The sequence below is a fragment of the Lygodium microphyllum genome, chromosome 1 (assembly GCF_053477565.2).
Source record: "Lygodium microphyllum isolate KBCC chromosome 1, Lygodium_microphyllum_v1.1.10, whole genome shotgun sequence".
NCBI lineage: Eukaryota > Viridiplantae > Streptophyta > Polypodiopsida > Schizaeales > Lygodiaceae > Lygodium > Lygodium microphyllum.
This window is the reverse complement of record NC_141135.1, coordinates 158,428,596-158,443,237: the sequence shown is the minus strand read 5'-3', so window position 1 is coordinate 158,443,237 and position 14,642 is coordinate 158,428,596. Positions and strand designations below refer to the sequence as shown.

General features: G+C 41.5%; 1 protein-coding gene across 1 annotated transcript; it reads right to left on the bottom strand.

The window, feature by feature from the left end:
* Positions 1-688: 688 nt before the first annotated feature.
* LOC148041872 (MFS-type transporter clz9-like) lies at positions 689-1,881 on the bottom strand. The gene has a single exon (XM_087698271.1). The coding sequence runs from the start codon at positions 1,655-1,657 to the stop codon at positions 689-691; it is 969 nt and encodes a 322-aa protein (XP_087554397.1). The 5' UTR covers positions 1,658-1,881.
* Positions 1,882-14,642: the final 12,761 nt, after the last annotated feature.

Sequence of the window (14,642 nt, the reverse complement as noted above, 5' to 3'; positions counted from 1 at the left end):
GATGGATGCCTTGGAGTAGTAAGGTGATTGGACATAAGTGGACTTTCCTAGGGGAAAGAATGTCATAGGATATAAATCAGTATACAAGATCAAGGCTACATGTTTACCATACATAGGGGTAAGTATAATCTAGACCGCATAGGGGTAAGTATAATCTAGACTGCATAGGGGTAAGTAGCATCAATAGCATGAAACAAAAATACAAGGGAGCTATGATATCTATTGGCTAAGCTTGCATTGGTAGAATGAAACAAAAACATTGTTCATGCTAATGTGCAACCAGCAACCAGTACACAAAACCACGTTGCCCTCTTACAAAACACCATTGGAGTGAGCATGCCATTACATTGCTGCTCCTTGCCTCTTTTGCTTCATTGCATGGAGCCGTGCTGCCCTCCTCAATCGAGATTCCTCGATAGGAACATGTAGGGTTTGCAAGCATCCAGTGTCCACCACTAACCCCTCCCATAGGACTGCCCTCATCTGCCTTTTGAATTCTATGAGCTATGCCTCCCATCGCTTCCTTTCATCCCTTGCAAGCTTTTCATTTTCTCGTTGCATCCTCTTAGCTTCAGTGGTAGCCATCTTTGCTTGCTTGTTTTGTTGGTGCTCAATTCATCTTTCCTCCTTTTGTCGTTCCAATTCCAGGTGCCTGGAATTTTTGGCCTTCATGGATTCGATATATTGGTCAGGATGTGAGGATGAGTGAGTGAGAGTAATCCACAAATGCCTCTCCATTGACCCAATTGATAGTGACATTCTCCCTTGGCACTTGTAGGAGCTTAAGTAAATTAGGTGTTGTAGTTGAGGTAGGACTTTGCAAAGGTTTTGATGTCAATGGTAGAATGGTTTCTAGTTCATGGCTGGTTGCAGCCATGCTTGAAAGCAGCTTGCTAGCACTTCCCTCCAATTGCTCAAGCACAGCGGTGCCGAGCACTTCACTACAATCAAGATAATCTTGATTGGTTGTATTCTCCCCCGCATTTTTTGTCTCCAAATCTGCAACCACCTCATTCACATCCATGTTGTTGCATGGCAAGTCCTCATATTGCAATGTATCATGATTTAAAGGCCATATTCCAGTAGCACAAAATCTAGCTTTTATGTTGGACTCGGTGCATGCAATTGCAAGGGCCCTTGAGGCAACACTAGCAAGCTCTCCCTTTGATGCTTGAGTAGAGTATGTCCGCAATTGCCACAAATTTCTCTCTTTTGTGAAATAGGACATGAAGGATTTGAAAACTGAAACATCCAAAGGCTGAAGCTTGTGAGAGGTGTGAGCTGGAAGAGTGACGATATCTATGCCAACATCTTTTGCCCTTTGCACAACTTCAAGCCTCGTGTGGCTACCATGTCCATCCACAATCTGCAAATATCGAGATGAAGGAGAGGGTGGGGTTGGGACATCATGCTGAAAATGCTCCAACCATGCCTCAAACAATTGCCCCGTCATCCATGCTTTGTTTTGCATGGACATTACAGCCCCTTCTTCGCACTCCAACAAATAATTTTGCATGGCTTTCTTACCTTTGAAGATGTAGTACCTTGGAAAAGCATAACCAGCTACATTTACACAACACAAGATAGTCAACCACTCCCTACTATCAAGGGTCATGCCATATACATTTTTTGAACCTTTTCTAACTAAGACACGCATACCTCTATCCTTGCTTCCTTGCACTCCAGTCTCATCGGCATTCCAAATATGTTGAGGAGGGTAATTATGCTAATTATACAATATGGCCAGGTTATGAAGGTTTTCACCACTTCCAGCCTGACATTGATAGCTCGAGACCTATCAAGACTCTCACACACACGAATTGTGAGTTCTTGATGTCACCAATGAAAACAATCCCACCAACTTTTCCCTAGGATCCCATTAGTGAAAGGGTTGGGTCGAGATTGGACTAGCTCATCTGCCTTCCACTTTAAACAATTTATAGATATCCCATGACCAGCGGTTTGCATGCCAAAGGCCCAATCAACAAGGGCCTTTTCTTCTTCAACATGTAGTATGGTAGGTGGGCCCTTCATCCTTTTCTTTGTTCTCCCATCAATCCAATTTTCCAATGATGTTGGGCTGATTCCAAACTGCCTACTATATTCTCTAATTGACGTACCTTCTTCATGAGTTGCAATTGCCTTCATCAAATCTTCTTGAGACCATTTTTGTTGGTGTCTCTTCTTGGCACTACATTTAGATCGGTTCTCAAGTGGATGAGGCAAAGGGTTTGGTGGAGGCAAAGAAGGGCCCTCATTTGATTGGGTAGGTTCAAGGAAAGAAGGCCCTTCAGTAGGCTAGGATTGAAGCTGAGCATGTTTGGTGGTTCTAGTGGGATGCGCCCTCTTGTAGTGCAAACGGGTAGCTTTGGGAGGAGGAACACTCGAACGATTTTGAGGACAACTCACCACCTTCCTTGATCGCCTATGTAAGTCTGTCCTCTTGCTTGGCATGGTGGGAGGAGGAGTAGACCGACAATGTGTTAACAAACACAATCAGTAAGAATGTGTTAATAAACACAATTGGTGGCTGCAAACTGTAGCAACAAAAACACAATGTTAGGCAAGTAAAAATGCATAATCATGGCAGCGAACTTTCTTCTTTGGTTGTTGTTCCAAGGGTGAAGTGTGGGAACTTCAACCCCTTCAGCTTCAGGTAGCTTGGGGAGCCTTGTTTTGGGTGTTGGAAGTGGAACTTGCAATTTGGGAGATGGTGGTGGCTTTGGGGGTTGGACTGTAGCTGTCAATTGGTTCATGACAAGGCAAAATGCAAGAGATGCTATGTGGATTCATCCACATTGACAAATTCTACCCCCTTGCTTGTTCAGTAGTAGATTGGTGAATGAAATATGGGAGACAAATGGATGTCTAGTAGCAAGACATGTCTTGCACTCACACATAGCAAACATGGCAAGAAAAGATTGAGTGGGAAGCACCCCTTGTAGGTAGCATCAAGGCATAGTAGATGAGAAAAGGGGTTGGATTGCTTGTGGCGTAGAATTGGTTTGCAGCAGTAGGGAAGAACTAGACAAACTCACAAGAAGACACTAGGCCTATGACACACGAGCAAGGAATGATCCTGGGAGAAAAGTAGTAGGTTTGCAGTTTGCAAGTACTTTCTCCGAGTTGTAATGTTTGGAGGAAAGCAATGAGTTTGCAAGATTTGTCAGTAGTAGATTTTGTCTGTAGCAAAAGCACTTGCAAAAAGCAAGCAGGGAATGATGTGGATAGATGAGAATATATACGTAAAGGTCGGGGGATTGGATACTCAGTTGCCGCTGAGGTAGAAGGACACTATTTGAATTCTAATTAGAGAGTGCAATATTATGATTAAGGTGTAATAAAGGCACGATATTTCTGAATTGTGGAGCAGGTTATGGTTGGGTAAGTGGGACGCTATGGACTAGTTTTGTGATATGCAGGGAAGCGTGGAGCTAAATAGCAGCCGAGGATGAGAAGAAATATACTTTTCGTGTTGCTATAAAAGAATGCGTGCAACATGATAGGGCCTTGGAGGAAAAGTGACGTAGGGAGAGCACGCTTCTCCAAGGGCCCAAGGGTGCACCCTATTTTTGACCATCTTTTGGGGGCCACACACTTTTTGGCCCCCGTACCCTACTTAATCTTGGCTTTGAATTTTAGTGAAGACCTATAAGACGACTCGTCCACGAGAGAGAGAGAGAGAGAGAGAGAGAGAGAGAGAGAGAGAGAGACTTGGCTATAGAGGTGCACATGCATGAGCATGGCTTCAAACGAGAGCCTTAAGCCTCAACGCTCGAGTGACTATAAGGCTTGCGTCTTTGCATCAAGGGCTGCCCGAATTTGGCTAAGACCTTTGCAAATCGAGCCGTAAAGCATAAAGCCGAGGCATGCCATGTGAGTGACCATTGGCTAAGGCATTAAGCCTTATGATGAATGCCGTCCGAATTGAGCAAAGTCAATACGTCTAACGCCATCCGGGTTCGAATTAACCAAGGCATTAAGCCTTCGTCTTGAAGGGCGTCCGAACCTACATTGAAAGGCGCTAAGCCTACACGATGAGGATCTATTCAAATTACCAATGGGCTTATTGCCTTAAACGTCCGTCCAACTTGCCATAAGCCGTAAAGCCTTAGCGTTTGAAGGGTTAGATCCAAGTTATCAATTAAGCATTTCATGTCCCGTCCAAGTTTCCATAAGGTATAAAGCCTAATCGATTGATGTCTAAGGCATTAAGTTGTCATGATAATTACGTGCGTCCGAGTTGCCATAACCCATAAGGCCTAAATGAAGTTGACGTCTAAGGCATTAAGCCTAACCGGCTGAATTGCCAAGGCTCCGTTCAAATTGGCTAAGGGATTAAGCCTTTGCAAATTAATGCCATCCGAGTTACCAAGCGGCTAAAAGCCTATTCATGTTAGGGCCCTTCATCCGTTTGTTGTGTCCGAGTGACCAATATGCCGTCCGTCTAAATGTTTTATTGAGTGACCAGCAAGCTTATGGCCTTAAATGTTTCATGCCCATTCGAATTGCCGAGGCTTGAGCCTCTACGAAGGTGCTAAACCTTAGCTTGAGGGGCTATTCGAATGACTATAAGGCTTTATGCCTAAAGCTTTCAAAGGGGCCCTCCAAATTGACAATTGTTCGTAAAGGCCTTGAGCCTTACCATTGATGCGTGTCTAAGATGACCTTGTCAAGTCGTAAGGCTTTGTGGGCCTTTTTGCATTCAAGCTATCCGAAAGCCATACTAAGGCTTAATCCTTAAGTATTTATACATGCAAAGTTCCAAAACTCAAGTACAACCATATGCCACAACCCTTGCTTCAAGTTGACATACCACATGAGAAGTCTAATGTCACACATCTTGTCTCCCCAGATAATGTTAATTGCCCTTGAGAACAGAAGCTCCCTACCACTCACTCAAGCCATTCGGATTAAATGAACTGATGGGATGATGAAGAGGAATTTTACATGGACAAATTAATGAGGGCCACCCCTTTAAGCTTGGCTTAATTGAGTCATATCACCATCGGGTCTCTCATGATGGCCTCACATTGCCTCTAGATAGTCCTAGAATCAATCGCCTCCAAACTAGGGGTATGTTACTAGCTCTATCCAAAGTGAGCCATACTACAATCATGCCCAATGCTATTGCATTGTGCATGGCAACACAAGTTAACAACCTAATGATGTTGTGGCACACCATTATTCTCATCTAAGTTGGCTCAAAAGGTTTATATCTTGTTAAATTACCAATCTTTCCACATGCCTAGCCTATAATGCAAAGCACCCTAGCACGTTGCCTTTGATGACTTGTTTCTGTGCCACCTTGTAGCTTGAACAGTCCATAACATGAGCATCCCTGATTGGGACTAAAGGATCTACTCCTCGTCCATTGTCTAGCTCACATAAAGGCTACAATCACAAGGATACCTAGTGATTGTCTTATAGTGCAATGCAAGCACAATACTTTCAACTATTGCATGACTGACACCCTTAAGCTACACATCTCGAGAGTGGACCAACTTGGGATGTGATACACCTCAAGATGCTCTAAAGCCTTCACCAAGTTCCTTACTTAGTCTTAGAGTCACTATTTGGAGCATAGAAAGAAGTATCATGAGTTAAAGCCCAAGCAAGTGGCCTAACTGAAAAGTGTCTCAACGACTTCAGGTGGTTCACCTAGGTGAGTTCAAGTAGGCACAAACAGAATTCCTTGAGCTAAGAACACACTTAACCAAGGAGTGAAAGGAATTATACATGGGTGAGTAGGATCATTCTAATCTCAAGTCACTCAGGCCAACACTAACATGGTTACTCAAAGCAAAGCACAATGGTTGGCTAGGGCTATCCACCAAGCCACTTGAAGGTCACCCCCATGATGCAAGAAGCATGTTATCTCTATTAAGTGGGAGAAGAGTCTTACACCACCTTTAGCAACCAGTGCTACCACTTCGGGTTGAAGCACTTGAGCAATCTCATGGGATAATTGCCATATATCTAGTTGAAAGCATTGACCTCACTAGGGCTAATTGGAAAGGCTTACCCTAATTACCAAAATATCATTTCAATGGTGTCCAATTATTTGAGCTAACAATCATAATATCTTAGTCTCAAGGGGCTTAATTTGAAATAGAAGTCAAAACAAGAATCCTCTACATGAGAAACTTAACCATCATACCCACTGAAGGGAAACATGTTATCGATGCAAAAGTTGAAACATCCACTCCAAAAATGAGAGAGAAAGGAAGTGCAGAAGTTAGAGAGTATCCCAATCCCAAATAACAACTGGAGATCGTGGATAAAGTTACGGATTGGATAAGAGAGGCAGATACACACCTAAAGGACGGAAAACCAATCGTCGAGGATGAGATCAATGAACTCTTGAGTGTGACACCAAAGACACCATCATAAGGGCAGAACGAGACAACCATGATAAGGCAGCCTACTCATGACCATTGTTAGCAACCCTCTGAGGAGTTTGAACTAAGAGCACCTACGAGTAGCTTACTCACCACACTCACCTCAATCCCAATGGCATATACATACATATACCGAGCCTAACCCAAAATGTTGTATCAAGGACCCTGCAAATGAATGCCTTTTGGGAGGCAACAAAAATGCATGCATCCCTACCCATCATTGTGCTAAATGATGTAGCACGAAAGGGAATTGTTGACACAGGAGAAGGCATTAACGTTCTTCTAGGTTGTGTGGTCTTGTAGGCTTGGGGTAACCCACCATTCAAAGTATTAAAGGATTGGCCTCATAAGATCTCAAGGATCCAATCTCTATGAACTTCATAATCATGAAAGAGGTAGATTATGATATCATGTTGGGACGTCCATGGATGCACAATGCCCGAGTGATCAAGGAATCGGGGCAATGGGTTGATGTTCTTTGGCAACCACTTGGAAGTAGTTAGAATAGAAATGGACACCTTGAAGACTTCACTCGTTGACTTGGAGGCTATCTCTACATTACTTAGAGGAGATGCGAAGACTATGCCTAGTTATGGACTTCTCACAAAGTACATCCCTTGCCCTAATGACAAGTGAGACTGCACATGATGGAGACAGTGGTAGGAAAGAAAGCTTATACAGCTTCCTTGACGAGTTCTTCAACTATGATCAGGTGCAAGTCTATCCAAATGACAAGCATAAAATGGCATTCTTCACTAAATGGAATGTATTTGTGCACATAGTGATGCCATTTGGATTAACAAATGGCCCCCGGCCACTTTCTAATAGCTAATGTGTATGGTGTTTAAAGACATGCTTCGCAAATGGTTGGAAGTGTTCATAGATGATCTCTACATCCATACCAACAATGTTAAACCTCTCGAAAAACTTCGAGTGGTTTTCAAATATTATAGGCAATATGGCCTTTTTGTGAATCCCTTACAGTGCCAAGTTTGGTAAAACACGGATGCATCTTAGGGCATGTGGTTCTAAAGTACGGCATTACTACTAACTTTTCCAAAGTCTGAGTCATTGTTGATTTGCCACCATCGACAAACTACAAGGGAATTCAATGCTTCCTTGGCCACACAATATATTACCAATGGTTTGTGTTGAATTATGCACTCATTGCATTACTACTTTACAAATTATTGATCGTATTCAAGTGGTCAAAGGAATCCCAATGTGCTTACAAAGAATTCAAAAAGGCTTTGAGTATTGCACCTATCCTGCAAGTTCCAGATTGGAGCATAACCTTCCACATGAACATTGACGCTTCAAAATTTGTTGTGGGAGTAGTTTTGTGCCAACCTCAAGAGTATAATTTGGATTATCTAGTGAGTTTTGCCAACTAAAAACTCTCGAATATGAAAATTAATTATTCCACCATCAAGAGGGAAGGATAAGCCCTACAACACAATACTCACATGCAATATATATCAATGTTGCCAACAAATTATGTAATTAAGTGGGTGGAAGCTAGAGCTACTAGAAAAAATGTTGCAAGGACCATAAGTGATCTCTTGAATAAAATCCATTGGACACTCCTAACTTAAGGATCCTAGAGTAGTGAAAGTGAAATGTGATTTTTATTCTTATTTTTCTTTTTTTAAATGAAAATACAAATGAGTACATAGGAGAAGTTATTGTTCAAGAAGTGGCATGGAGGCATGTCTTACTAAGGAGATATTCCTTTACAAATTTGTGCAATTGTAATGATGAGTCAATGAACATGGGTTGTGTACACTTACTATCCACACTGTCTTCCAACAATTGCACGTAAAATGTAGGGAGCAATGTAACTCTAACATGAAGTTGAACTGTCACCAACTAATTAATACTTGCATTTATACCGAAAAACAATGGCAAGAGGCCATCTTCCTATAGTGTGATTAGTTGCTATAGTAGCTTTATTATGAGTCTGAGGTAGTTACATGTTGTGATAAGGAGAGATTAGGGCAATTGGTGAATTCTCTCACAAAGTGATCAAAGGAGGGCACTAGGTCTGCATGCTGGGATTGGTAGGTCTTATCAATATGAGTGGGTCTTATACGTGAAATCCTTGAGAATTTGTACCCACCATGTTTGCTCTCTTCGTACTCCTTGCCATGCCACCATGGGTAAGGGCAAGGCATATCAAGGATAGGACACCACCTTGAGTTTACTCATAAGACATGTCACTTGGAGATCAACACAACATGATAACTTCACACCTACTAGGTCTTCAAGTGTGAAACATCATTGAAAGTTTACTTGCAATTTGACCTAGTTGCCAATTGCACAGGTGCATGTACCACTCACTGCATAAGTAAGTAGAGACACCCCTTAAGGAGAGCGTGAGTTATATAATAGGTACACTAGACCTGATGTTAGATCCATCAACATGGGTGATCCACAACAAGTATGATCCATTGTCAGCTAAACAACGACCACTCCACCACTCTTCAATGCAAGTCGGTTAGAGCATGAGCAACCTTTGGCCATGTGAGCTCAATTCTCCTTACCCAGATCTTTGGCATCAACCACCATCCCTCCCCTACTCAAACTTCCTCATTGACCATCCTAGCATTCCTTGCATATGTGATAGTAAGTTACCCTTGGTGCAAGTGCCATGGGACTAACACTCATTTAGGAGGGAGGCTTAATGTTAACTACAAATAGAAAATACTCGTAATTTTCTGGAAGAAATATCATAAAACAAATTACTTGAATATTTCATGGAAAGCAAGGCTCTCTCCTATGCAGATTGTATCAAATTAGGTAGCACCATGAGATTAGAATGTATATTGGTTAACTTCTTGATTAGAGCTAAGGTCTAGGTGCATGTGAAAGAGAAAAATATTGGTTAAGTGACCACAAAAAGCGTTGGATGCCCAAGGGGAACGAGAAAACCCTAATCCTAAAACTCATGTATAAAAGAGACAAAAAAGAAAAAGAAGAAGTTATTCATGTGTGTACAAACTTTGCTTTCTAATTATCTTGCTACTCTATTATCTATGAGTGAGAGTGAAGGAAAGGGAGTATGAGAATGTGTATGGAGTGAGGGACATAGTGATGAGAAGCTCCTTGCATTCTTTTCCCCCTTCTTCACCATCCCATCCTCTTGATGAGTTGTGAATGCAAGCAAAAGTGTGTGAAGTTGAGAGTGTGGTGGAGTGAGGGATGTAGTACTCAGAGCTCCTCTCTTCATCTCCTCAAACTTGTTGTTGGCACCTTCTCTCACATGTGGGCAAAAATGGAAGTAATGTTGAAAGCGAAGGGTGTGCATATGGATTGTGGAGCGTCTCTTCCTAACATAATGAGTACAACATGGCAAGTATTGATAAGTGTGTTCTCTAGTTTATATCAAGTCATTTAGATTGATTTAAGCATAAAAGTAGACTAGATAAAAGATAGATGCATGCTTCATGAGTGAAAATCCTTGAAATAATAAGGATGTATCAAATGGTCGCAATGCTGGACTCGTAGAGCACAACATGTACCCAATACACAAAAGATAGGGAAGGAAGAGGGACGTTGGTTGATCTTTAGCATCAAATATCAAGCCTTCCATAAATATTGGAACTCCTAAATGTGCCTCGTATTGAGGTGAGTGTGTATAGGTCCATAGGAGATGCATTTTTGGATTACACCAATTCATGTATATTGACATCCAATCAATACATCAAAATCATGAAGGCCAAGATAGCAAAGTGGAAAGAAGCAACGAGATCCAAGAAGGAAAAGAAGGACCGGCAAGCCTAGAAGAGAGCTAAGCAATATACCATAATGGAGACAAAAAAATGAAAAAGGAAGGAGAAAGTTGATTTATAACAAGCTCACAAAGAGTGGCAATGTTAATGAGCCATGTTTCAAGTGTAGGCTATGAGTCATCCTATGGGAAGGATAGCCCATTCCTATGGAGGATCTAAGGCTTCTTACTTTCCCATCCATCTAGTCATCTCAAGCAAGGCTTGCCAAGCATAGAGCTACCAAAGCACACCATGTTGTAATAGCTTATTCACCATAGGATCACATTTACCCTAAGTGATGTTTCATAAATTGCTTGCAAGTTACTAGCCCTACACCTATAACTTTTTGTATGGCATGCTAATATGCTTGTTCAATTCAGTGCTTGTGGAATGATATAATATGAAGTAAGCCTTTTCCAAAATTTCTACTTATGTCTTCTATTCGACTCTACACATAGGAATGTCTCCCTATTTGCCCCCCTTTCCATGTCTACATGCTTGCATGTGAGTTGTAAGACATCCAATGAAGATGGTGCTAATAGTGAGAAAGTCTCACCTATTTACCATGTGATCTCCAAGAGTAATCAAAGTCTAGTTTGCACATTCTTGCATACATTTGTAATCAAAGTGTAAGTGAACACATTTTAGAAAGAGCAAACAAAGTCTTCTATCTATCAAAACAAGTAGAATAATTAAATATATTTTAGTTTGTAGTTGTAGTTAAAGTTATCATTCTTACCACCATGAGTTACAAGTTGAAATAATGATTGGTGCAATATACATATTTGCATTAAGCAAGTACTTCAATATACAAGTAGCTTTGATACAACAGTTGCACTGAAACTCCTAAAAATACCAAAATGTGAAAGTGCAAGGCACCTGGTACATCCCTTTATATGACAATACATAGAACTTGACCTTGGATGAGACTCCATGACTAGATATACAACAATATATAGAACTTACCTTGAATCCAAAATCATCAACATAACACATACCCAAGTAGTAACTAGAAGCCCTATGCCTAATTAATATACAAAACTTAACCTTGAATCCAAATCATCAACATAGCATGTACTCAAGTAGTAACTAGAAATCCTTTGCCTAGTTAAACAAGTAAGTCATAATGTAGGAAGTAGAAACCTCCATATTCTAACACAATCAACTCAACAAAACCAACCTTAGATTCAACTTGTAATGGATATAGAACCTTTATCATGTGAGAATCTTTACAAATAAAAATCAATTTGAGCTCCAAGGCCATTCATGAACAGTATAGTGGCCAAAAATGGAGTTGTAGTATGAGACTACAAACTAGAATTATTTACAAGAATTAAAAAGGTAAAGTCTCTCATAGGTGCCACTACTTTGCCATGAAAAGGGAAACATTGTAGCCATGGACTTGTCCAAGGCCATGCATGAATAGTATGGAAACCAAAATTGTAGCTACAATATGAGATTTCAAAAAAGAAAATTATTCATTGCCTATCCTTAGCAAAATTTAGGAGAAAGAGCTCTCAAAAGGATAGACAATTGATTGGAATGCATAGTAAGAGAGATTAATTCTCTTATTTCATGCCATTTCTACACTTTAATTGGGGGAAAAAGGAGAAATAACAATGGAGGATAACCTTGTGCAAAATGCTTAGCATGTGTTGTCGTATTACTATGCAGTTCAAACAAAAGAATAGAAGTAGAAGTCCATTGGTTTAGATGAATTTCTCATAGAGTTCTACCAAAAATTATAGAGCCTAGTGGCATTTGACTTGTTCATGTTACTCAATCAAATGCATGATAATGGTGTAATGCATGCTTATATAAACTAGGGCCTCATCAAAGTGATACCTAAGTTGTGAGTGTGCTCCAAGCCTAGTGATTGGAGGCCATTGGTGAATGGTGAGAAGGATCGAAGCTTGCTTGAAAGAGCTATGGTGGGAGAGCAAGAGCAAGAAAGAGAGAGAGACCAAATGGAAACTCCAACAGTCACAATGTGTGACCGAGCCTTCCTTTATTCAAATGATCACTGAAAGAATAAAGAATAAAGTGATGGTGATGGGCGCCCACCACCTGTAGTGTGCAGTGGTGGGTACTATCAGTTTAGTAATAGACGGGTGGCTAGGCAAAGGCACCTTTACCTCCAACAACCTCCCACTTAAAGGCCAATCTATCCCGGTGAGGAGTGAAAAGAAAAAAGAAAAGACAATACAATGTACACATGTACAACAGGATGAGGAAAAATGTCATCTCATCCAATGCTCATCAATCTCCCGAGGAAGGCAAAGCGCTCATTAATGAGGCTTTTCATGAGCAGATCTATAGGATTTCCATAAATGCAAATCTTAACAAGGTCAATAGAGCTATCCTCCACAACCCCACGTATAAAGTGATACCTCACCTCAATGTGTTTTGTCTTTGCATGGAAGACCAAATTATTAGCTAGCTGAATAGCACTCATAGAATCCGAATGCAGCGTAGGGATAGCATCAATCCCAAGTTCATGAACCAAATGACCTAACCATATGGCCTCCTTATAGGCCTCGGTGGCTGCAACATCCTTGACCTCAGTGGTAGATAGAGCCGTACACTTTTGAACCCTAGACTTCCAAGATACAACACCTCTAGCACAGGTGAATACATAGCCATAAGTGGACTTCCTACTATTTGCATGTCTTACATAATAGAGTATGTGTACTCCACAACTCCTCTATCCTCGCTGCCATAGCAAATACACATATCTGATGTGCCTTTCAGGTATCTCATGATACCCTTCGTGGCATCCCAATGTTTCTTGCCAGGTGTAGCCATATAGTATGCCACAACACCAACTCCAAAGGCAATATCTGGACGAGTGGCTATCATGGCATACACCAAAGTGCCCACGGCTGATGCATAAGGGATCTTAGCCATCTCAGCCCTCTGCTCATTTGTTTGCGAACAATCGACCTGTGAAACCTTCACATAAGAAGGTAATGGATAGCTAATAGGCTTCACATCATGCATGCGGAAATGCACAAGGACTTTATCAATGTACTCCTTGTGTGAGAGGTAGAGTAGTCCTTGATGCCTGTCGCGCTTAATGCGGATACCAAAAATGTGAGAGGCCTGTCCCAAATCCTTCATTTCAAAGCTCTTCTTCATCCAGGATTTAAGAGCATCCAGCTCATCACGAGCTTTCCTTGCTATCAACATATCATCCACATAAAGTACTAAAATAAGCAATGAGCCATCACGTCCTTTCTTCATGTAAAGACATGGATCCATAGTGCTCTTGCTGTACCCCTATGACTGCATAAAGGCATCAAACTTAGGATATCACTCCCTAGGTGTCTGCTTCAAGCCGTAAAGAGTTTTCTTCAACTTGCATACTAGGTACTCCCTACCAGGTTCTCCAAAGCCCTTGCGCTGCTCCATGTAAATCTCACAATGCAAATCTCCATGCAAGAATGCAGTCTTTGCATCCATCTGATACATGTCCAAGTCAAGCTACACGACTAAGGCCAAAACCAAGCGTATGGTGGTCATCTTGACCACAGGAGAAAATACTTCATCAAAGTCAACTCCATGCTCCTATTTAAAACCCTTAGCAACAAGTCTTGCCTTATAAGCTAGCTTGGGGCTTCTAGGGGAACTTTTCAGCTTATACACCCATTTGCACGGCAAAGTCTTCTTGCCCTTAGGCAATGCAACCAAATCCCATGTCATATTCTTATGTAGGGAGTCCATCTCAAACTTCATAGCCCTCTCCCAGGAGTGACTATCACCCCTGCACATAGCATCATCATAGGTGAGAGGCTCTCATGCATCTGTAACCAATACATAATGCATCGAGGGCTCAAATCTATCAAGGGGATGTCTATCTCTAGTAGACCCCGTCTCACTGCAAGCTCTGTTGCATTTCTAACATCCTGTCCAACACCTTGGCCATGTGTACCAACTGCTGCTACAGGCTGTCCAACTGGTTGTGCAGGAGCATGTGGCTCCTCCTAGAATATAACCCTAAGTATCTCTACCACCTTTTCAGGTTGCCTATGCATCTTGTTTTCGTGGAAGACTACATCATGGCTGCGGATGACTTTCCGCACCTACGGATCCCAAAGGTGATAACCCATCTCGCTTGCATCTCCATATCCAAAGAAAATGCATTTGACAATCTTAGGATCTAGCTTACTATGCTTGTCCTTGGGCACATGGCATTATGCCTCACATCCAAAGACAGGTAGATGCGCATAAGGCGGAGGTTTCCTAGTCCATTGGCATTGGCATTCGAATGAACCAATACCAAGGGCTCACTCATACATATCCTACTAGACTTTTTATGCGTATTTCTAGTCTGTTTGCCATAAAGACAATGCTCACATGAATCAAAACATGCATAGTCAAGGGAGTACAAGTACTACAAAGTAGAGAGCATTTTCATTCCCTTCAAGGACATATGTCCAAACGGTCATGCCAAAGAGATTAATGTGGGATG

What these genes read in the sequence shown, in the direction of transcription:
- LOC148041872 (XM_087698271.1), bottom strand. Translation starts at nt 1,657, where the DNA reads ATGCGTGTCTTAGTTAGAAAAGGTTCAAAAAATGTATATGGCATGACC.